Genomic DNA, 23,495 nt, shown 5'->3' with positions numbered 1-23,495 from the left:
CGTACCTTAGCTTTGAAATTTGCCTTTTCAATTAATTCTCATAATCTTTTTGTCTCTGGGCACTTGATTTATTGAATTCACCTTGTTGTTTAATTTATTACATGAAAAACTGGTATAGGCTGGGTGATAGACATTGGGGAGGGTATGTGCTATGATGAGCGCTGTGAATTGCGTAAGACTGTTGAATCACAGATCTGTACCTCTGAAACAAATAATACATTATATGTTAAAAAAAAAAAAGAAGAAGAAGAAGAAGATAGTAGGAAGGGAAAAATGAAGGGGGGAAATCAGAGGGGGATATGAACCATGAGAGACTATGGACTCTGAGAAACAAACTGAGGGTTCTAGAGGGGAGGGGGTGGGGGGATGGGTTAGTCTGGTGATGGGTATTAAATAGGGCACGTATTGAATGGAGCACTGGGTGTTATAAGCAAACAATGAATCATGGAACACTACATCAAAAACAAATGATGTAATGTAGGGTGATTAACATAACATCGTAAAATAAAGAAAAAAAAGAATCTATATCCATTCTTTGGTTTTATATTACTAGATTATTCATCTGTTTTGCATGTTCTTTTTTTCCTTTTTTCTTCTTTTTTGCTATAATATGAACGCATAGTTGTCAAACCAATGCTTATTTTGCTTATGCTTAACATGGGCATATACATGTAGATCATCTATATGGTCTGATATTCAAAATTATCAGTTTATTATTATAGTAAATATTTTTTTCTGTTTGTTGTCTGTCTCCCCAGGAGAATATAAGCTTCATATTTTAGGAGTTTCTGTGATTCTGCACAACCCCTCATTGTTAGCAGGATGAGTAGCCATCAGTCAGGCAAAGTCAGGGAACAAGAGAACTTTACCCAGAGGAAGGAGTTATTTATAATGGCAAGGCACAAGAGAAAGCATGACTTATTTAGGAGACTATTTGGTTTAGCTAGGCAGAGAGAGAGAGAGAGAGAGAGAGAGGCAGGAATTTATCTTTAAGGTTATGTGAAACCATGACATGTTTAAGGCATGAGAACTGCACGATAAGGTTTGCCTTGGAAAAGTTTCCCGTCACAGGAAATGTGTAGAACAGGTTGGCAGAAGGCATCAGGAAGGCAAGGGGACCAGTTAGGAGGCTACTGTGGTAATCCGGGTTGGAAATAATGAACAGAGTACATGCCCATGGAAATGAAAAGATGGGGGTAACTGGGAGAAATATCAAGGATGTAGAGGGATCACTTATTGGATATGGGGGCTAGAAAGAGGGTGAAATTAAGCCAACACTAAGGTTTCTGGTGTGGTTGCTGGAGCCTTATTTACTTATTTACTTAGGCTTATTCTCTTAGACTCTTTTTTTTTTTTTAAGATATTATTTATTTATTTGACAGAGAGAGACAGCAAGAGAGGGAACACAAGCAGGGGGAGTGGGAAGGGGAGAAGCAGGCTCCCCATGGAGCAGGGAGCCTGATGCGGGGCTGGATCCCAGGACCCTGGGATCATGACCTGAGCCAAAGGCAGACACTTAATGACTGAGCCACCCAGGTGCCCCTTCTCTTAGACTCTTACCAGTCTGTATTTTTAATGGTTATTTATGTGTGTAGTTTGTAGGCTCCTTGATAGGAAGGCCTGTTTGACACCCATCTTTACATCACAATGTCTAATACTGAGTTCGGTCCATGGGAAGAATCGATAAATGTTAAACAACCTAAGTATAAGATCAAGAAAACCTTAACTCTTTCCCTTGTAAGTAGTGCTAATGATATTTTATTTTCACCCTCCCCTCCCACCACACAGAGGGCTCTGAGGTAGATAAATGAAATAAAGGAAAGTTAAAAATAGCACAGTCACGTGTACTATGGTACTCCAACCACAGCCCCTTGTGGACAGGGTGAGCTGCTAGGAGAGAGTAGGTACTCCTACCTTCGTATTTCTCAGACATCCTGTTAGTGGTGCACCGGTGTTCCACTTTCGTTTTCTTAAAACCAAAGAGGCGTTTCTTTGTTTCAATCCGGATACAGTTTCGGATTTCTTCCTCCGTTAAACCTAGGAAATGGAGTGCAGACAAAACATCCTAAGAATGTACCACTGACAACTCAGAGAAGAGGGGCGTGAAGCTCTGGGCACTGGGGAGCTACAGATACTCTATATCAGCTTCCGCCTTCTCCAGTTCCTGTAAGCTGGAATGATGAACAGCTTTCACCTCCAGATTCAGTCCTTCACAGGCCCTGGGATGATCCTGAACAGAGGAAGTATCTAAGAGTCCCTGCTGTCTCTCCCTTCAGCACTGGCCCTAAGAAGCAAATATAAGGTGGCTGTTTCCCATCCCATGGGGCTCATGTTGGCCTCTCCCTGTTGCCGACCCACAAGGAGCCTCAAAGCTTGCCCGTCCTACTGGCCACAGCCACTCTATCACCCTGCAGATGAAGAGATGAACACATGTTCTATGTGGTGCCCCTGTCAGGCCTTCTTTCTGGGCCACAGCTGATTCTGTGAGGCCTGAGTCCACCTTGCTTATCCCCCGGTCATCACTTAAAATGGAAATCCTGTTGCTTATCCCTCCTTCCCTGAACACTCATCCTCATACTTGTCTCCCTGACTTAGCTGCTCATTCCACCTGTACCTCCAAAACCCTTTTATTTTCTCTCAGAAATTCTGACTTGCTGACCTATGAACTCTTCTTAGTGTCCTCACTGACTCTTCTCTTCCTTATCTTCATTCAAGCCTGTACTCCTTGTTTCTCCTGTTGTCTCTGAGGGAGGTGGATACTGCTTCATTCCCAGCCCTGGAGAGCTGGCGTTGATATCCTCCTCGGTTCCCAGTGCTGCCACAGGATGCGAAGTCTTGTCAAAACCCTGGTGCTCCAAGGCTCAGGCCATTCGGTTCTAACGTCTTTAGTCCTCGTTGTTCTTGCCTTTTACCAAACCTCCAAGCACCATTTGTTGAAGAATTTGGCCTCTGAGTCGCTCTTTCCCACTCCCACCCTTGCCTGTATTCTCGATGACTTCAAAATCGATGCGACACAGTGCAGGGGAACAGGTCTGGCTATTTGTAGGCTGAGTTGGTGCTGCCTATCTGGGGTAATTTGAAGAGAATCAACGTTTCCTTTTTCTTAACAGCTTCCTAGGCCTCCTGACCTGCTACCTCAAACACCAAAATTAGAATCCAGATTTTGGTTTTTGTTTTTAATGGAATTTATTTAAATAGAAGTATAGTTAACACAAGAGTTCAGTTTTTGATTGTTAGTTAAAAACTGCCTCGCAGAACACAGGCACACAAGAGATGGAGCTGTATCAGCTCCTAAAGCACCTTAAAGCAAAGTAGTTCATCAAATCCTGATATTTAGGGTTGTAGATTACAATCAGCAGAGGAGTGTTTTTAGAGTTTGAGGCACAGTTTGGGTGTGACGTTGAAATTGAATTCTAAAGGCACAGATCACTGAGAAATGAGGCCAAGTAGAAGGGGATGGGGTCTGCCTACTTCACAGTATTTCCAATAGTTTGACACATTTGAAGAGATGCAGTATAAGTGGCAGTGAAAAATTCTTAGTTTGAAGCCCTCATGTTTACAAGTTTCCCATGCATTTGTAACTCTAACCAAAAAAAAAAAAAAAAAGAAAAGGCCTGGTTTTCTTTTTTGGTGAGGCTGAATAAATGAGTCATTTTCTTCTGGTAATGTTCTAACAAGTAGGTCAGTCAAATGTTTAGGCCATGTTAGGAATTTGATGCATCTATAGTGCATAGTTCCCCATCCTTTTTAAATTTTCTCATTAGGTTTTTATTATTTATAAATGAAAATTAAATTTTATGTGTCCAATTTATTAACTATAACATAATTAATTGACTATCAACTTAGTTAATTTCATTTTCTGAGGGCTAATGGAGAATCTTGGAAGATTTGAATGATGAATCCCTCTTATGAGCCACAGTGCCAGTCATGCAGTGATTAAAATATCAAGGCTTTATCAGTGAATTTCTGTATAAGTGTTTCTTCGCCTGCATTTCCTGTAGCTTGCTGTCTGACCTCTACCCAGTTGCTGGATGCTGCAGCACTTGGCCTCTCAAACCTGAGTGTCCCTCTGATGTAGCACAGGGACAAGTATTTCAGAAATGTCCTCAGCTACTCTGATGGGGCAAAGGAAAACAGTGTTAGTCAAAAATGTCATATGGATAAATGGGGGGCCTGTAATTGTTCTCTAGTTTAGAGTCAGAAATGACTTCTCAACAAAAGGAGTTTAAAATTGCCATCTTGCAGGGTGCCTGGGTGGCTCAGACAGTTAAGCATCTGCCTTTGGCTCAGGTCATGATCCCGGGGTCCTAGGATGGAGCCCCACATCGGGCTCCCTGCTGAGCAGGGAGCTTGCTTCTCCCTCTCCCTCTGTCTCTGCCTGCCGCTCCCCCTGTTTGTACTCTCTCTCTCTCTGTCAAATAAAAAATAAAAAAAATAAAAATAAAATAAAATTACCATCTTGCATATTACAATATTTTAATTGTTTAATGTTTTTGCTGTATTTCTGAAATTCTTTTCACCTAGCACACTGAAGCAATGTCAACTTTTATTCAAGCTTTTAAATTGATTATGGGACATTGAACAATAGAGGAATAAATGAAGGATGCAAATAAAAAGCAATTTAATTTTGTTTTCCTCTTCTTGAGGGAGAAAAGATACTACAAAATAGTCCAGTCGTTTTTGAAATTAAGGACAAGGGATACAATTCTTATTGAATAAAGCAAATAAAACCTAAGCCTGTACTCTAGTTCTGTCTTACGGTTAAACAAAGAAAGAAGAAATGGAAAGGAGAGAGAAGGAGGCCAGAATATGTATTCATCTAGAGAGTGGGCAAAAACAGGTAAGCATACCCACTGGAGAATTCCGTTTTATTAAGATTTGTTTCTGTCTGGGTGTGCTTCATCTTAAACACAATTAAAATTGTGTACCAGTATTATTATTGTGACACAGAGAAATATATATGTGTATATATACTTATTTTTTTTTAAAGATTTTATTTATTTATTTGAGAGAGAGAGAGAATGAGAGATAGAGAGCATGAGATAGGAGAGGGTCAGAGGGAGAAGCAGACTCCCCGCTGAGCAGGGAGCCCGATGTGGGACTCGATCCTGGGACTCCAGGATCATGACCTGAGCCGAAGGCAGTTGCTTAACCAACTGAGCCACCCAGGCGCCCCTATATATATACTTATTGAATATAAGAATATGTATTACATATATGAATATTAAATATAGAAGTATATTTAGTTGAATATATACACTACAAAGTGTATATAAGTGTCAAGTCCTTAATTGTTCTTTTATCTTATGTCTTTGGCTTTTACTTAAAAATCATTAAAAGACTGCTAGTGAATTTCCTATAATTATTTTTCTATAAAATTATTATCTCCTATAAAAATGCTATAAGTAAATTGTCTTTTAGAGTTTAATTCCAGGACAAATTTCATTTTTTCTTGAGATAATAGCATGTATCTCTGTTTTAGGTTATCACTACTGTGTAGCTTATGATGTTCCCAGGTGTCAGGAAATTCAGAAACAAACCTAATGTCCAATCAAAGAGGTTAAGTATATTTCTTTTTTTCTTTTTTGTTCTAATTTTCTATTTTTATTTTATTTGCTTGAGTGTATACCTTTTGGTTGTTCTTCATATCATTTTGGAAATAAAGCAAAGTCTAAAAGTCGATAAGGAAGAATTAAAATAATAGAGTAAGAGAAAAATGAATTGCAGGCAATCGAATCAAGTTGAAAAAAAAAGGGAGGGCTGCAAAAAGCCTACCTGAGTTCCTGAGTTCCTCGACGCTAAACTGGTAGAGGAGGTCATACATGCCACCCAGGGAGCCAGAGGTGAAATAGTGAGTCCCAAAGTCATCGAATATCCGGCTATACAAAGCAAAGTTGTATTCTAGAGGCAGGTGGTTAAGTGCTTTCAAAAAGACATCAGAAAGCTGCAGATCTTTAGTCTTCATTGTGAAGTTTAAGACTTTTATCACTTTATGGATCCTAGTAAAACTAGAATCCTAAATGGAAGAGGAGAAAAGAAGAAAAAAAGAAAAAAAGAAAAAAAAAACCAAGATGATTAAAAGGAATGGAAGTTTGAAGTGTCAAGCTTTTAAATGTCATCTATTCATCACCAGCTTCATCCTAACCATAGCATGCTAACAACTTTAACTCTCCGTGGCATGCTCTCACACACAAAATTAGAATTTTTGTTGTATTTCCCAGGACTTTTTCCTGAGATGTTCATAGTGCTGAACAGATAAGATTATCTCAGCAATGTGAACTGTGTGACCTAGGCCTAGGTTTTGTAGACAGATCTGCGGGAAACAGAACGCCACAATGACCACTGGTGCATATTCGTTCAGACTCCAAGATCTTCTGCGAAAACTCGAGATTGCAGGGTTAAAAATAACCCGAAAGGATCAGAGTGAAATGCCCTTGGGATGTGTGTGGTCTGTTCTAAAGTACACAGCAGAAGATGTTTTGTAGATAGGAAGCCAGCTGTAAACAGCACACCATGCATTCTCTTCTCTGTTCTCTTATCCTGTGTTAAGGTCCAAGTACAATGGCGTTTACCATTAATTGATCACAGCCAGTTACAGGTTTCTTTACTCCTTCTCCATTCCCACTGCTTCGCTTAACTAACCCTGCGTACCTGGAAGAATGTGCCTTACTAAGCCCCTGCTGTAAGTCATTATAGACCTATGTCATTGTAGAAGGTATATTAGACTATGGAAAACAAACGTTGGCACCTCGGGCTGTGAGCTCGGGGTCCCCTGTGCCTCACTATACTGTCGTCTCTTTTTCTCAGTTCCTTTGCCGCCCGAGGTCCCCGACTCTCAGAGGTTGACAAGATCTACCAAAAAGAGATCAATGATTAGAAAAGTAAATCTTTCATTCTTGAGTGTCAATCATGATTGTGTCCCTACTGAGTGTTTATTTAGAAAGCCTTGCTAATGCAAAACATTGAAAAAGGATTGCATAAATTTTTACTTGAAAGCTATGCAGCTGAGATTCAAGTCACAGCTTTATCCCAAACTGGGAAAAGGCATTTATATTTCTGAGGACTGAGGTGTCTGTGAAATGTCATCTGGGGCACAGGTGAGGGCTGTGCAGTGGATGACATACCACACTGCTTTTCAACTCTAAAATGTTATCATTCAAATTTACTTATGGGTTAAAATTAAACATTATTTATACTCTCTCTCCTCTACCCATAAATAGGAATATTTGTTTGAGGGCTTTTGGGTTTTCTTTTTTTTTAATCATTTCTTGTTATGTCAGGTTAAATTATGATTTGGTGGTTGGTATTATACCCAAATCTCATTCCATTAAATTGTCCTTCTACATATTCACTGAGTTTTTAACATATACTGTTCTTTTAAAAAAATTTATATACTTTATCTACCTCTCAATTTTAGCAAATTGTAGGGTTTGAGTAATAGCAGAGAGAGGAGCATATTTTAGCAAAAGAACTTTATCGTAGCTGTAAATTATTTAATAGCTATTTTCCTGTGTGCTATAATTATACCATAAAATGGCTGCTAACACAAAAGACAAGAAATAATCACAAGGATTGTAAAGAGTCACCATTCACACTTCTCGTTCTCTCTTCCTGTCTTTCTCCCCTACCTTTTCCCACCCCTGCCACCTTCTTGCCTTTAACACATTTATTGCTCAGCTACCTCAGATGCTGTGGAAACAGACATGAACAAGGGATGAACAAAGTTCATCCCTTTGAGGAGCTTACATTTTCAGTGTCCATTAATTTTTTTCAAGTTTAATACTTGAATTTTGTCATAGAACCATGGCTTTGGAAAGATGGATGGACATTCTACTTTTAGTAAGAAGCACACTCACTTCCAGAGTATCTGAAATGCCTGTTTGGACACAGGCATTGAAATGGATGGCTCAAAATTTCCAGGCTGTTTACAAACTAAATTGTAAAAAATACATATAAAACCTTGGTGACTCAACTCAGCACATGTACACACACTGATCAAGTGCACGATGGCTAAAACTGGCTATTTTAGACTAAAAACGACATGACAGTAGATTTTTAACCATGTATGATCTATTTCAACATTCTGTGAGATCTTGCTTTATTTTTACCACCTTTTTGTGGGTTCAACATCATAAAGTAATTCAGAAAAGCATTGAATCTTACCAAGAAAACTAGTATTTTGACTTTGAAATAGATTATCTGCCCAAAAAATGTTTAGTCAGATCTGAAATTGACATAATAAATAAGTAAAGCATTAAGCTCCACTGAAGGGCTTGGATTGATTTTCAAGTGTGGGGTGCCTTGTTTTCATTATTTGAAGACTAAGAAAGGTTGCAGCAGCATTTTTTACTTAACCTGAGATTTCCTCATTCTGTGGAGATCTGATCAAAGATGTTGAAGATCAACCTGATGAAGTTGACAATTTTGTAAGTTAAAAAATGGTTGTATATCAGCAGTTTCATAAGTTCCAACAGATACTGTGAATAGCCTAAAATGTTTCCACTTTGGGGCAGACTATTAGAGGGTCAAATAACAGCTGTTTATCCACAGATAAGGGTTTTACGAGTGATCTCTAGCATGTCTGAAATATTTATAAACCATTCTGTGAAGCAAATCTTAACATTGAAACTGATGTGTATATCTATGTCTCTTTGAACATCTCCATTTCCCTGCTCATCATAGACTATATTTTTAAGCAGTTGTTTCCAATCCTGAATATGACATTAGAGCAAGCTGGGGGAAAAACAAAACAGAATCACATGCCCAACTACAGATATTCAGAATCAGTAGGTGAAGAGAAGGGCCATGAAATGTATATGTTTACTTCCTAGTAATTCTGATTCCAACTTGTTTTAACATATAATTTGTGTGTGTGGGGGGAATGGGGTAAATGGGTGATGGGCATTAAGGAGGGCATATGTTGTGATGAGCATTGGATATTATATGTAAGTGATGACTCACTATATTCTACTCTCAAAACCAATACTATACTATATGTTAACTAACTTGAATTTAAATGAAATCTTGGAAGAGAAAAAATACAATTTGCATTACTCAACCATAAAAAAGAATGAAATCTTGCCATTTGCAATGACATGGAAGGAACTAGAAGAGTATAACGCTAAGTGAAATAAGTCAGTCAGAGAAAGACAAATACTGTATGATCTCACTCATATGTGAAATTTAAGAAATGAAACAAATGAGCAAAGGGAGAAAAGAGACAAATCAAAAATCGGACTCAATTATGGAGAACAAACTTATGGTCGTGGGGGATGGGATGGGTGGGTGGGGAATGGGATGGGTGAAATGGGTGACAGGGATGAAGGAGGGCACTTGTGATGAGCACCAGGTAATGTATGGAAGTGCTGAATCACTATATTGTACACCTGAAACAAATATAATACTGTATGTTAACTAACCGGAGTTAAAATAAAAAATTAAAGGAAAAAGAATATAATTTGGTAAGTTTGAAGGACACTATGCTACCTATAGCCCATTCTAAAGCACACTAACAATTTATGTTATAAAAAGAATCTATTTTATTCTCTCTTCTTTCTTTTATGTGTTCATATCACCAGAGCTCTACTCTTTTCACAGTTTGTTGAAATTATGGATAAATGAATGAATGAATGAATGAATGAATAAACAGATAGCTTGAAGTGTAATGTAGTAGATAGGAAGAGTGGGCAAAAATCAGACAAACTGATTTCAATGCCCAACTCTGGCATTTACTCACTGTAAGATCACAGGAACCACCTAGCTTTGTGGACTTTAGTGTAGTACTTGACACATGGTGGATACTAGATAAATATTTCTTGCATTAAAAATAAATGTATGGGCTTTAATTTACTCATCTGTAAAATGTTATTAAAAATATCTACTCTGATTCCCTTTCGGCGGTCTTTTGAAGATATATGAAATGCCTGGGAAATTGCCAATAAAGTGCTATAAAATCTCTTATTTATGTAAATGTATGAATGAGGGAATAAATAAAAATACGAGAGGAGCTGTGGTAAAGGCAGGAAGAACCACAAAATGGTGCCCTCCGGCTGCTGGTCCCATCTGCTCCAGTGTTGGCAACTCTTTTCACCTCTCCCCTCAGTTCTGTGATTCAGGGCTCAGTCTTCCCATTCATCTCTTTGGAAAAAACAAATAGTACACAGTGGTGGTTGTCGTGAGGAATAGATACTATTTTAAAAGACATTTGTAAATGTCTAAAAATGTCTAATAGCAATCTGTCCCCTAAATTGGAAAACACATCCAGGAGTTTTCATATACGAATAATAAAAGAAAAAGGAACAGAAGAAGAAAGGTTAATGGATGAAGATGTATCTTTACATATTGAAAGAATTTCACTGGTTCCTGGCAAGATTAATGGAAGAAGTCTAATACTTGGATACAACCTAAATTCTAAACAACAACAATAAAGTTATACATTTCCAGACAGAGAAAATAAAAGAAAGAAAATGAGCTCTGCATGTGATTTTTCCTATGCAACAATGAAAAGTAGAAGATAGTGGAATAGCATCCATCAACTACCAAGAAAAGAAGACTATGATCCAATATTCCTATATTTGGCCAAGATATTCCTTTATTGCTCAGGGAAAATGTAGGCATTTTAGATATATAAGGATTTAGGGAGTAAATGTATAACACAAATGTAAAATACAGACTATGAACTTGGAATTTATAAGTGTTATGTGAGGAATCTTTAAATAGAGAAGACAAGAGTCAGAATAAAATACAAACTAACATGTGTAATATAAAAATGAACACAAAACAATCCTAAGGAAGGGAACACAAAGGTTTTGAACTATCTCAGTAAAACTGAGGTTTTGGAGGCCTGTAATGATAGTGGTGGAGGACCAGAAAGGTAGATATGTTCTCAAGGAGATAGTAGGGGTGAGGTGTAGAGAAGTAAAACATCTTTTGGGGGCTAGAGAAATAATATAGCCCCCATCGTGTGATAAAAGAAAAACATAGGTTTAATTATGCTTGATAATTAAAGAAAGATAACCACAAGCAGAATTTAAAAGTTCAGTAGCACTTCCAAAATGACCAAAAGGACAAAAAGCAGTAAACAGCAATGTGACAAAGACAGCAAAAGTAAAGAAATAGGAAACAGCAACAAAAAAAAATGAGTAAGAAAAATTAAAAATGGAAGAAATATGATCAAGTATTTCAGTGGGTATATTAAATCAAAGAAGGCAAAATGTCCCTAGCAAAGGTCAGTCAGTTTATGTTTAAAAAGCAAAGGTCTGTTACATGTGGTTTATAAAAAATACACCTAAAACAGGAAGACAAAGAAAACCTAAAGAGAACACAACCATAAATACAGCCAAATATATGCATCATTATATGTATTACCTCTATAACTTCTGAAATTGGATATAACAAGGTACATCTATTTAAATTTGTGTTAGAAACCCTACTGATTTGATGTAAAAAAACTCTCCCCTTCTCATTGCGTGATTGCTGGAATTGGCATTAATTTTTCAAAAAGAATAAACAGATTGGGAACCATTTTGATTACCTTTCTGTGGGAGGCTTCAATGGCTTGTTTGAAGGCAGAGTTATGGGTGGTGCTTTGAGTTTTCTTTGAGGAATAAAAAATTGGTATATGAAAACTGCTGTGCCCTTCCCTCGAAAAAGAATCTTGTTGATTGTCTTTCTGTGTAAGACGAATTAAGTCCTTGTAGAAATCTGTTTCCAAATCATCTTCTTCAGTTTTTACCTGGAGGAAAATCCATATGAAATAAGACATGACTTAGGAAATATTAGAGCTACTTGTTAAGATCTAATGCAATGGTCCTTCATTCCTTTATGCATTCAATAAATATTTGTTGAAGACGCATTTTGCTAGATATAAAGGAAAAATTCGTCCCTGTCCTCGGGGAGGCAATAGTTTAGCTAGGCAGAAAAGCAATCACCGACACTTGAGTCAGTGTGGGAAGTGTGGTGCTGCTAATGGGGTTGGCATAAATAACCCGTAAAACCCAGGCCACTCCAGGTTAAGTCTTCATCAAGGAAACTACTCCTAAACTGAGACTGAACAGGGGCATAAGCAACAAGGGCTGTTTTTAGTATTCTTGTGAATTTGACGTTCTTGGCATCTAACTGAAGGTATCTTCCAGAAAACTGAGGCCTATAAAAGGGGAGGACAGATCCTGTGCAATCCTGCTCTGGTTCCGTTCCCACCCACTTAGCCTCCTCTAGATATTGGACAGCGGCACTCTACTGGCTATGTCTGTGGGACAGACAAATAATCGATTGGTTCTGCCTGGCAAGTGGTTCTCAGCCTTCACTGACGGGGGCCTGGGAAGAGAAGAAAAACAACCAGTGGAACTTGACTTGAACTGGGAGTGGAGCAGGATAAGTACAAGTTAAGTCCCTGTTATGGTTACGCTGGTGAAAAGAGACAATGGATGAATTTTAAAAAAAGAAGTTGCAAAGTAAATTGATTGAAGAGTACCTTATGTTAAAGATGCTTGTCTGGTTTGCAACGGGAAAATTTCTTGTTTTTAAAATATTCAGTATTAAAATGCACTGTGAGGCAAACTGCATGCCACAGTCAAATAGCTTGTACAATTAGTGAAGGAAAGACAAAATAACCCAGCTGCAAAAGAGTCTTGCTCAACAGTAAGATACAGTCAAAAGTTCAGTGCTACTTTCAGGTACTACAGTGCATGCTAGTTAGCATTTAAAGGGCCCACAAACGAAGCTCCTCAGCAATGAAGCAAAAGGATCATATTTAAGTATAGCTGCTGACATTTCTTTACCATTTCTTTGAAAAGCTCAAACTACAAATATTTTGTTTTATGAATTAGCTCTTACATAAGAAAAGCTGTGTCAGCTTAAAGGAAAAAAATATTAGCATGGAAGGAAGAGGGCTCAGGTATCCTGGGCAGAAGCTCAGAGAAAATCTGCCCATGTATATTAACCTGGTGGAGGAACAGGTTTATGGGTGAGCAGGGCTGAAAACTTAGATTGAACTGGGAAACTGGGGCGGGGCCTTGCATGCCCTGAGAAAGTATTTGGATTGACATCTAAAGGAAGATTTTGCATGTAATAGGTTCCTTAAAAATATTAATTGAATGAAAAATCGAGAGTGTTGCCATCATTTTTGTGTTTTGCAAAGATCACGTTAACGAGAGTTAATAAAGTGGAGGCGAGGAGAGCAGTTACACAAACTGTTGGAATAAGCCACATGAGACAGGATAATGGCCAGGTCCAGGGGAGTGGTGGTTGGGTAGAGAGAAACCAGGGCATTTGAAAGATATTTAGGAAGTAAGTTCACAGAAGTTGTTGACTGAGCAGATATGGGGAAGGGAGAGGGAAAGAGAGAGATGATGGGTATGCTGTTCCATGATAGAAAGCCAAGGCCACTTTTGAAAGTATAGATTTTCCCAGGAAGAGATGTTAACCAAACTCTGGGGAAACGGTTTTAATCCTCATTTACACATCATTACATACATCGCTGAGCCCATCCGTCCTCACTGTCTGTAGATCCAGTGGGCTGGTGACCTATGACTCAATGTGTGTTGACACTTTTACTTTTGGAGTTTAAAGAAAGGAGATGGGTTTGTAGAAAGGAGCAGAGGAGAGATAGAGGGACTGGGGGGTTGGAGAGGACTGGGTGGCACCTGGTTTCCTGTGCTGTGCGGGTTAGAGACACTACCTGAAGTTGTGGATTTCACAAGGGATTTGGGGAGGATTTGAGGGATTGCAGAGCTATGAAGGTTTTCATAGCTTTGGGTTGCAGCAAGAGGCCATGTCTAGGTAGGTCAATGCATTGCTAAGAATCAAAGTCTAGTGGTAACCACACTCTGCACTTTGCTGCTGACAGCAGATGCTTAGCACACAGCCAGAAGCAAAGGAGCACCACCTAGAAAAAGAGAGGAGTATTCCTGAGTAAGTGGTACAACTCCGGGGGCTGGTGCTGGAATCATATGGTCATTGAGCTCCGCAGTTAGCAGCTGGGGGATCCCTGAGGGGCGGAATTCTTCCTATGGTCTTCTAATCTGACTTCCTATCCAATGCCTGCCTTCCCTTCCCTTCCTTTCAAGAGCCTCTCATCTTTCTGTACCAGCCAGCCCATTATTTCATCTGTCTTAATGAACTCCAGTACTATAGGAGAAGGGAAGTCAGATGACTGCTGAATTTCTCCTCCTCTATTGTTTTCATTAAGGTACAGCTTAGATTTGCACGGCTGCCTGCTAACAGCATGAACAAAATAATATGGAGATCAGTGAAAAGTCAACCAGTCTCATGTGACCTTGGATCTGGTTATTCACCTTCCTCAGCACTTGAATATTACCTAAAACTCAACAACATATAGTTAGAGATCAACTCAGGTAACTTCTTAAGGTTCGACGATTTTTGATCAACATTGATAATGAAAGGGTTCTCTTTTATTCTGAATGAGGATTTTGGGGCTGTAGTTCCTGATCTACCTAGCCACCCAGACTTGGGTTACCAAGTTGGGTGGATGGATCCAGTGGTCTGCTAGTAAATGTTTAAAAACCAATCTCTTGGGGCGCCTGGGTGGCTCAGTCGGTTAAGCGGCTGCCTTTGGCTCGGGTCATGATCCCAGGGTCCTGGGATCGAGCCCCGCATTGGGCTCCCTGCTCAGCGGGGAGCCTGCTTCTCCCTCTCCCTCTGTCTGCCGCTCTGCCTACTTGTGCTCTTGCTTTGTCTCTCTCCCTGTTAAATAAATAAAAATCTTAAAAAAAAACAACAGTCTCTGGGAGGGGGATAACCTGTGATTTATTGTAGCACTTGCCCTTGTTTTTGGTGTATATATTCCTACCATAGCTGATTCAAGCTACTTGTGTGGTGCCTCTTAATTCAAACTTGGAAAGAGATGTACGGTAGCAAATTATTACATAACATTTTCATAACATAGATACAATAGATGTAAGTAACCTCAAGAGCATAGATGGGAAAATGTAGCAAAATAATGGAGAATTGATAATTTTGGATAATTATCACCTATGTTTTTAATATTTTTATTTAGTTATAAGATTATATATTTAATATTTAGTAATGGCTATGTTTATAAACTGGCTTGCAAAGTTCCTGAAAATTTAACAACTGACTCTTGTAAGCTGGAAGAGCGAGCTCTAGCACACCATTGGTGAATCTCACAGGTAATACCTTTTAAACGACAGTTTAGGAAAGGCACATGCTGCATGGTTGTTAATGTCTTTCTTGCTATCACTGTCAAGGTCTTATCTTGCTCAAGCAGCCCTGCAGTAGGAGCCAGGAGTTCTAATTCTGATGTGCCATTTACTTGTTGCATAACTCCGAGAAAGTTGTCTAACTTGGATCTTCTATTGGTACAATGGATATAAACAATCTTCTATTTTTCTGGGAAGATTGTTAAGGAATTTGAGTAAAACAATATAAGCAAGTACTTTCAAAACTGTTAAGTATAAAATGTTTAGATAACAAATTTGCCCAAATTTGCCCTCATCCCATGAGCTGAGTTGAACATGTTAAAGTTGTAAAACTATGTGAAATAGATGCTTACTGAGAATATAGGCAGTATTTGGTGGGTGGGGGGGAATACAAATAAAAATATTGTATTTTTAAAAGTAAGCGTATGGGTTGGTTGTTTAGGCGCTAGAAGATGTCCTCCCACATAACTGTATTATATGTAAATGTTTGGATGTTAGCTCTGTCTCCAAAGCTTATTCAATACATCTCAAGAGTAATGCTATTATTGCAGAATTACTATTTCCTTGGAACAATGTAATACCGAGTTCCTATTTAGCATACCAATGAGACCTTTTCCACCTCCCTTGGTGGTGGTGGGCCCTCTGGAATTAGCATCTGGATCTGTGGGGAGATAGTGGGGAGTTTCTTTACTTGGTCAGAGGTCAGTTGTTACCCTTGTCGCTTCTATCTGCAGGCAGAGATCGGACTTCTCAGGTCAGTCTCCCAGAAGGTGTTTGAATTTGGCAGTTGGGCCCCAAGGGCATTCCCTATACCCATTAATACATATTAGATGGCTTTAAATTGAGATGATCAAATTGGAAAACTGATTATATATATATATATATATGTAAAAGGTTTTCTAAAGGAAGGATTGAATGACTTTTGCTGAAGTTATACAATTAATAAAGCAGTCTCAGAAACCATTAGACTCACTGAAATTCTCTCTAGCATGTCAAATTTGTATGCCTGGATGTTACTATTAAAATCCTGTCTTTCCTGTTTCTCTTATCATAAATGAAAAGAAATAAATTGTTTACTTTAGTTGAACAATTTTGAAGCACTTATCATGTGTAAGGCACTGGGCTAGATTCTGGGAGTATGTAGTATATCACTCATTACACTTAGGAAAACAAACAGAAAACCAAATCAATTAATAAAATAGGAAGAAAGGTAAGAAGTACTACCCCTGTAGCCCTTAGCTTCATCTTGATGTTTTAAGAAGCTCTTTTATGTCTAACTGTTTAAGAAGTTAAGAAGTTATGTCTGTTTAAGAAGTTCTTTTATGTCTAACTATTGTGGTTAATACGGTAGGAGGAAATTTGGAATCAAGCAAACTATTTATCTGTGTGGGAGAAGGTACAACTAAATGTTCACTGGAGAAAGCATGGACTCTGGAGTTTGGGAAACCTGACCTTGAATCTCTAATCCCTGATTTACAAGCTGTTCGACTATGGGCAAATTGGTTACATTTGTTTTTTCATCTGTAAGGGGATGATAATAACACTGACCTCACTGGTTGTGGAAGGATTAAACAACAACCCATAATAGGTGATTTAAAATGCTCATTACCTTATTCTGTCCTTACATTCATCAATAATTTTTCATTGGAAATTTAGTTTATAATCACGATCAGCATTGGAGGGCCGCCATGATAGGCTGTCATACCTCAAAGTTGACATTTTCCAAATTGGCTGGAACACGGTATGGATTACTTGCTTTACTGCTTTTGACAGTTTTACATATTCCTCCAGTGAAAGAGTTATCAAGGATCTCTCCTCTGGGCTCTCCTGCTAGAAAATGATACCTGCAAACAAAGTAATTTTCAAGAATTCAGTAGATGTAGAGCAATCTTTAAAATTTACCATACTTATATGAAAGAAATTCCTTTTTCAGACATTTTTGACTCATGACAAATGACTTGAAGAAAAGCCCATTTTTTTCTAGTTTATGGTGTGGCAGCCGGAAAGGGCTGGAAGTCAAAACTCAGCCCCTCTGGCTCTGTTAGATTCTCTGTATTCCACTCACTTAATTGTTCTGGGTTTTCAACATGAAATAAAATTTAGGTTTATTTTTATTTCATGACTTACCACACCAGTACAAACTTTAGAAGCAGATTATAAAATAAATTATTACATAATTTGTGCTATTCTGGGTTCACTTCCTTCAGTGTGATACAGTAAAGGAATTCTGATAGCTAATAATTAAATAGTAGTAGCAGTATTTTAATAAAATTGTAATGATATTGTTTTTATTAATAACTAATATTTAAATTTATTTAGCAAATGCTTACATACTATTTACTATATGTATATTTTTATACAAATATTTAATATATGTATATTTATGTACATTACATATGTATAACATACATATTTACTATCTGTATATATATAGTAAATATATACATATATTTATATGTATATGCATATATCACATTTATACATATACATATATCAAGCTGTCTGATCTATATTTAATGTTACTATTATAGTTATTTAATATTTATGATAACCATGTGATATAGATATAGATACAATTATTTCACCTATTTTACAAATGATGAAACTGAAGGACATTAGCTTAGCACAAGTCAAATATTTAAGAAATTATGGAAATTAAGAAATTGTTTTGTGGTAGATGAAAAACTTCTCCAAGATGCTCCAATAGATTTCTAAATTCTTATAGATATTAATATGTATTCTGTGAAAAAAGTTTTGTGGAAGGTTTGATAATACTGGCTTACATATGATAAGATAATAGAAAATATATATAATGGTCTGTGCTCCCCAGCTCCTGGCACAGAGCTCCTAAAACCCTTGTAGGTTCCTAAGTGATAAGAGCACTAAGAACATCTTTTGTTCTAATATTTGGTCTTTGACCCTAGTTTCTGACACAGAGCTCCTAAATCCCTTGGAATTTCCTGGGTGATAGGAGTGTCTTTTGTTTGAATGAGGTGACTCTTGGTAGGCTCCTATGTGGGGGGCTGGTCACCAGAAAGACCAACCCATGTTTAGAAGCTTAGAATATTCAGCCTTATCTCCCATCTCCAGAGAAGGGAGAGGGGCTGGAAATGGAATCAATGATCAATCATGCCTACATGGTGGAGCCTCCATAAAAATCATACAACTATGGGGTTCAGATTGCTTCTGAGTTGGTAAACACATGGAATGGTGTGCCTGGGGGTGGGCATGGAAGCTCCACGCCCCTTCCCACATACCTTGCCTTACTTAATCTCTCCCAACTGGAAGTTCATCTGTATTCTTTTTTACATCATTTTATAATAAACTGGTAAACAGTATTTAAAAAAAGAAAGAAACAACAAAATGGAGTCACTTGGGCTAAGCTTCACGTCAGCAAGCCTTAATGCCTCACTTAATCGCAGTTCTTAATTGCCTCTTCCAAGAATGTGACCTTTAAACAGCCATGTGGAATTATCTGATCAGCAACTAGTGAGGTAATCTGCCTGATCAACCCCTGCCTTCCCTCAAAGGGAGGTGACCTTGCCTGATATATTCCACTCTTCGCAGAAATTTCCTTGCTCTGCTTCCTTCTGCCCATAAAAGTCTTCCATTTTGTATAGCTCCTTGGAGCTCTTTTCTATCTGCCTGATTCACGAATCATTGAATAAAGCCAATTAGATCTTCATTTACTCAGTTGAATTTTGTTTTTTAACAACAGTAAGTAAATTGTTTTACTGAGTTCTGTGAGCCATTCTAGCAAATAAAGCAAAGAGGAGGGGGTCCTGAAAACCTCCTGGGTGTCAGAATCACAGGTGACAATTTGGACTTGTGATTAGCATCAGAGGGGGGCTGGTCTTGTGGGACCGAGCCCTTAACCTGTGGCATCTGACACTACCTTTAGGTAGATAGTGTCAGAATTGAGTTAAACTGTAGGACACCCAGTTGGTGTCACAGAGATTGACTTAGGGGAAAACCTCCCCACTTCTGGTGTCAGAGCATTGTGAGAAGGGTGGTCATGTGAGAGGAAAAGAGGTACATAGGAGGAGAACTGGTATGTAAATTATACCTCAATAAAGCTGTTTTTTTTTTTAAAGGCCTAATTCCTGTGGGTTTTGTAACATGGATCTCATACTCAAATAGCTGCAAGCACAATTTGAGGTTTGTTCTCATCCATATTTGAATTTGTATCAATGGATAGTTGACAGAGAACGTATGAGGAATTGATCTGGGAAAAACGTCCCAAACTACTTATGGGAGCCTGACAAACACAGGTGTTTTAAGACTCATTCATTTTTGTTTTCTGAGTTGAGAGGGATCAATGAGGTAAAAAACTGTTGACCTTATACTGTTTTATACAATGTACTTAAGAGTTTGTCACAAACAAGAAAGGGCTTGAGAAAAAATGGCTCCCAGGTCATGAGGAATCTATGAAGGTAGCAGAGAGCCTGAAGATAGTTTTCTGGAGGTGGCTCTATCAGGGCATGCCTGAGGAGTCTTTTAGGGGTTAAGTCAACTATGTTGCAATTTTCTGCTTTATTCTTTCTCCTCCCCTCTTAAGTTGACTTTAAATATTTTGCTCTTTCAAGTACATCATGGTCTTTCATATTTAAGTTTTTAAAGTGTTTCTTTTATCTAATTTGGCTTTATGTGTCATATTTTATAACTTTAAAAATTCCATTAAAAATTACACACACACACACACACACACAAATTTGCATGTGTGTGCCTGTATGTATACGTGTGTGTATGCATTTGTACCTTGGTGGAGGCTGACAAAAAACAAAGAGCATGCTGTTATTGCCTGATTCTTGCTTTAGGTTTAAGACCTGGTGACTGGTGCTGGCAATGTAGGAATGTTGGTATGTCTTGTTAAATTCTCCCTTGGAGAGATGCACTTAAAAAGAGGGACAGCAAACCAGAAGGCTACCTTTTTTGGGTAGAAATGTGCTAGAGAAGGGGCAGAGATTCTAAGGCCAGCAGATTAGAAAGAGATTCCAGTAAGCAGCTCTTAAAATTCTCAGTCCCTGGAGAGGCGGGGAGCGGACTGGCTGTCCGCGAGCCAGCAGATTTTGCTCATTTCTGAGAAACCTTGGGATAACAGCTCTGGTTGGCAGAGGGCCACACGGTCCTTCTGCCAAAGTACACATAGCATGTGGTCCTCCCCATCTGTAACTCTAGAGTCTAGATCAACTGAGCAAGAGGTGAGTTTGTAATGTCACCCCTCATCAATCAGAACCTTAGGAAATGTGATTATCAGTGGGGATTTTGGGCTGAGGTTTTCTTCCAGGGAAAGGAAAAGAGGGAAACCATTTCTGCACATTGATGAGACGATATTGAAGCACTCTCACAGAAATCAACTCTAATTAAGAATTCTTAGGACAGAACTTCAAATCGGTTTGTAGTCATCCAACATACAGATGAGGAAACTGCGCATTTCTGATTGGTTACTCACCCATTCAAGATCTAACCCCAGGAATGAATCCACCCTGGCACCAGTTTGCCTGATTCACCCCAGAGCTGTCAGAAGGATAGATGAGAATGGAAACAAACCGTGGTTAGGAACCACCCCTAGCATGGCCTGGTACAGACTGAGGGTGAAAATGGGAGTGAGGATCATGGCCACACACTGCCTGAGCAGGGCAGCCACGTGTGGGAGACAGGGCTGGTGAGAGTAATAAGAGGTTAATGGGGAAGGTGGACAATCATGTGTCTCATTGCTTCACTGCTGCTTCCGGCTCATTCCTCCCGAGATGCCTTTACTCCTGCAAACGATGAAGAGACACTACTTACCCAGCGCCCATCAGCTGTACGCTGGGGATGGGAATATGCTGCTTCTTCCCCAGGCACACTGCTTTTGTTCGTCCGCAGTTCCTTTCATCTGAATTGTCCCCACAGTCATTTTCTCCGTTGCATTCTAACTTGCTGGCAATGCAGCGGCCTGGTCAAGAAAAGCAAACGACATTAACAACACATGATTATTTGAGAAGATATTTAAGATTTGAAACGAGTAAGTGCTTTAAATTTCAAAGGAGAGTGGTGAAAATTTTCATTATTTTTGGTACAGATTTAGGAAATACGGAAATGGATGCCAAACTGATATTTTCCCCTTATTTTAGTCACCATTGGGGTGATTGTCTTAAATAAGAGAGGTAATTCTAGAATCCCATTCCCATTACAGTGAGCTTGCTGCAGAAATCACATTCTGTAGGAGAAAATCAACAGTAGGTTCAGGCTTTTGTTTTGATTCAGAACACCAAACTCAAGGTCACTGTTTTTTTTTTTAAAGGTTTTATTTATTTATTTGAGAGAGAGAGAATGAGAGATAGAGAGCACGAGAGGGAAGAGGGTCGGAGGGAGAAGCAGACTCCCTGCTGAGCAGGGAGCCCGATGCCAGACTCGATCCCGGGACTTTAGGATCATGACCTGAGCCGAAGGCAGTCGCTTAACCAACTGAGTCACCCAGGCACCCAAGGTCACTGTTTTTATTAAAAAAAAAAAAAAACCCTATAATTTAATATACACATACATACACACACACAGGTACACATGATACTATCACTGTATCTATAAAATTTTCGGTTAAGTAAAAGAAGCCAGACACCTAAGAGTAATGCTATGTGATATTTTTTATCTTACATTTAAGAACATAAAATTTATTATATCTAATTGTTTTTTGAACAAGTTAAAAAGACAATTTTTTTTTTTTTTTAACCACTAGGTACTAGTGTTAGGTAGCAGGTTAAGTGAGTGAATTTACAAAATAGTGCCAACCCCATTTACTTGGATAATTCCCTTCCTTTTTAAATTTGCTGAATTTCATAAGGATCCTTAGAATCAATGGAAATCGATATATTACAGAATTTGAAATGACTTATGTACAATGACATCCCCTCTCCTGTCCCCCAGCCTCTCGTCTGTAATCAGAGTTGCTGGCATCTGTACAATTATGTACAGATCTCACTGACAAGGAGATTGAATTAAATGTTTTACTCAAGATTATCTGGTTAAGTACTTTAAGTTGTGATCAGCATCTCACTGCAGCTATGCATAACTATTTTGACTAACTGAACTGCTTGGGGAAATTGGGTATTCTGTTGAATTACATTTTTTTTATGAATAGAAAGTTTCCCAGAAAGCAGTTAGTTTCAACTCTTTTGGTGAATAATCTTCAATAAGAAGGTAGAGAAAAATGAAAGTAATTAAGGTTCCTTCTTTGATTATTCAAAATGTTGTATTGTATCTGGACCATGATTATAAAGAATTACAGTAATGAGCACCATAATCAAACAAGACTGAATATATTGAGGGAATCAGATGTCTGTGAATCCAAAGATATAACCTGGAAAGATGCTCTGTTTTTAAAATAGCACATCTCTGGTGTTTTGTTTGCTTTTTTCAGGGCAGAAAAGAATGTGTAATTTAGTTTGAAATATAGATGCTTTTTCCAAAGGAAAAAAAGAAAAATAGTACATTTTTAAAAAGTTTTGAAACTCACACTTATAAATTTGAGCAAATAAAGTTTTGATATGGTTACACTAAAAAAAAAAAAAAGGAAATCCCATTTTATTAGGCAGAGGTAGGGACATACGTGCAGGGTATAGTTCTCATTAGCCTAGCTTTTTGAGCAGGGTACCAGATATGTTTGAATATAAGAAATTCTATGCATTTAGTACTTCTGGGGATATTGAAGAGGACCTATTAGCAAAGGGAGGGATGAAAGCAAGAGGACATCTGAGTGATGTTTAGGAATGTGTGGCAGGAGTGATATAGGTCTGATAGGACAGAGCTGAGAATGGTTCCAGGCCACAGAAACTCAATGGAATAGGAAACACAAGGGGAGAGATATTGCAAGCTATAAATATATCCCATACCAAAGAAAGAACAGGAAAGGTGAAGGGCAGTTCGGATAGTGCAGGATTTACAGAAGTCAGCATGCTTTAGCCAATGCATGCATCTATATACTTATATCTGGAGCTATGTATCATTTAGAAATTGTGCATGTTTTTCCTATTACTTGAGCTGATTTGTGTTACTGCAGTAGTTTAGTATATGTATAACGAGCTACAAATTCTCTAGTCTTTATGCTTAAAACTAGGACTTTGGGAGAAGAGTTGGCATAGTGCATGTGGGGATTATTAGCCTTATGGGTAATTCTCAAAGATCCACGTATGCATTAAGATCATATATTTAGTTTTGGCGGAACTAGAACAGCAATCATGAGGGAGGAAAGGGAAGAGGGAAACTTTCTTTAGGATAAATGGTTCTTTGTTAATTGAGGGCCAAACATCCTATTCAGTCAAATAATGGTCCATCCAC

The 23,495-nt window shown here is 38.3% G+C and overlaps 1 protein-coding gene and 1 long non-coding RNA gene across 2 annotated transcripts in view; one reads left to right on the top strand and one right to left on the bottom strand.

Annotated features, from left to right (window-relative positions):
* The window catches only part of C6 (complement C6), a 59,666-nt gene that overhangs the window by 26,142 nt on the left and 10,029 nt on the right, over positions 1-23,495 (bottom strand). Inside the window, exons 5-9 of the mRNA XM_025866653.2 lie at positions 20,970-21,117; positions 16,885-17,023; positions 11,534-11,734; positions 5,776-6,016; positions 1,915-2,037 (exon numbers count right to left, since the gene is read on the bottom strand). Of these exons, the coding sequence (XP_025722438.1) occupies positions 1,915-2,037; positions 5,776-6,016; positions 11,534-11,734; positions 16,885-17,023; positions 20,970-21,117 (852 nt within the window). The remainder of the gene's footprint in view (positions 1-1,914; positions 2,038-5,775; positions 6,017-11,533; positions 11,735-16,884; positions 17,024-20,969; positions 21,118-23,495) is intronic.
* The window catches only part of LOC141372392 (uncharacterized), a 33,245-nt gene continuing 22,076 nt past the window's right edge, over positions 12,327-23,495 (top strand). Inside the window, exons 1-2 of the long non-coding RNA XR_012377595.1 lie at positions 12,327-12,452; positions 14,189-14,354. This is a non-coding gene — a long non-coding RNA (uncharacterized lncRNA). The remainder of the gene's footprint in view (positions 12,453-14,188; positions 14,355-23,495) is intronic.

The sequence above is a fragment of the Callorhinus ursinus genome, unplaced genomic scaffold (genome assembly GCF_003265705.2).
Source record: "Callorhinus ursinus isolate GAN/ISIS: 27379988/994484 unplaced genomic scaffold, GSC_fseal_2.0 scaffold3, whole genome shotgun sequence".
NCBI lineage: Eukaryota > Metazoa > Chordata > Mammalia > Carnivora > Otariidae > Callorhinus > Callorhinus ursinus.
This window is presented reverse-complemented; position numbering and strand designations above follow the sequence as displayed.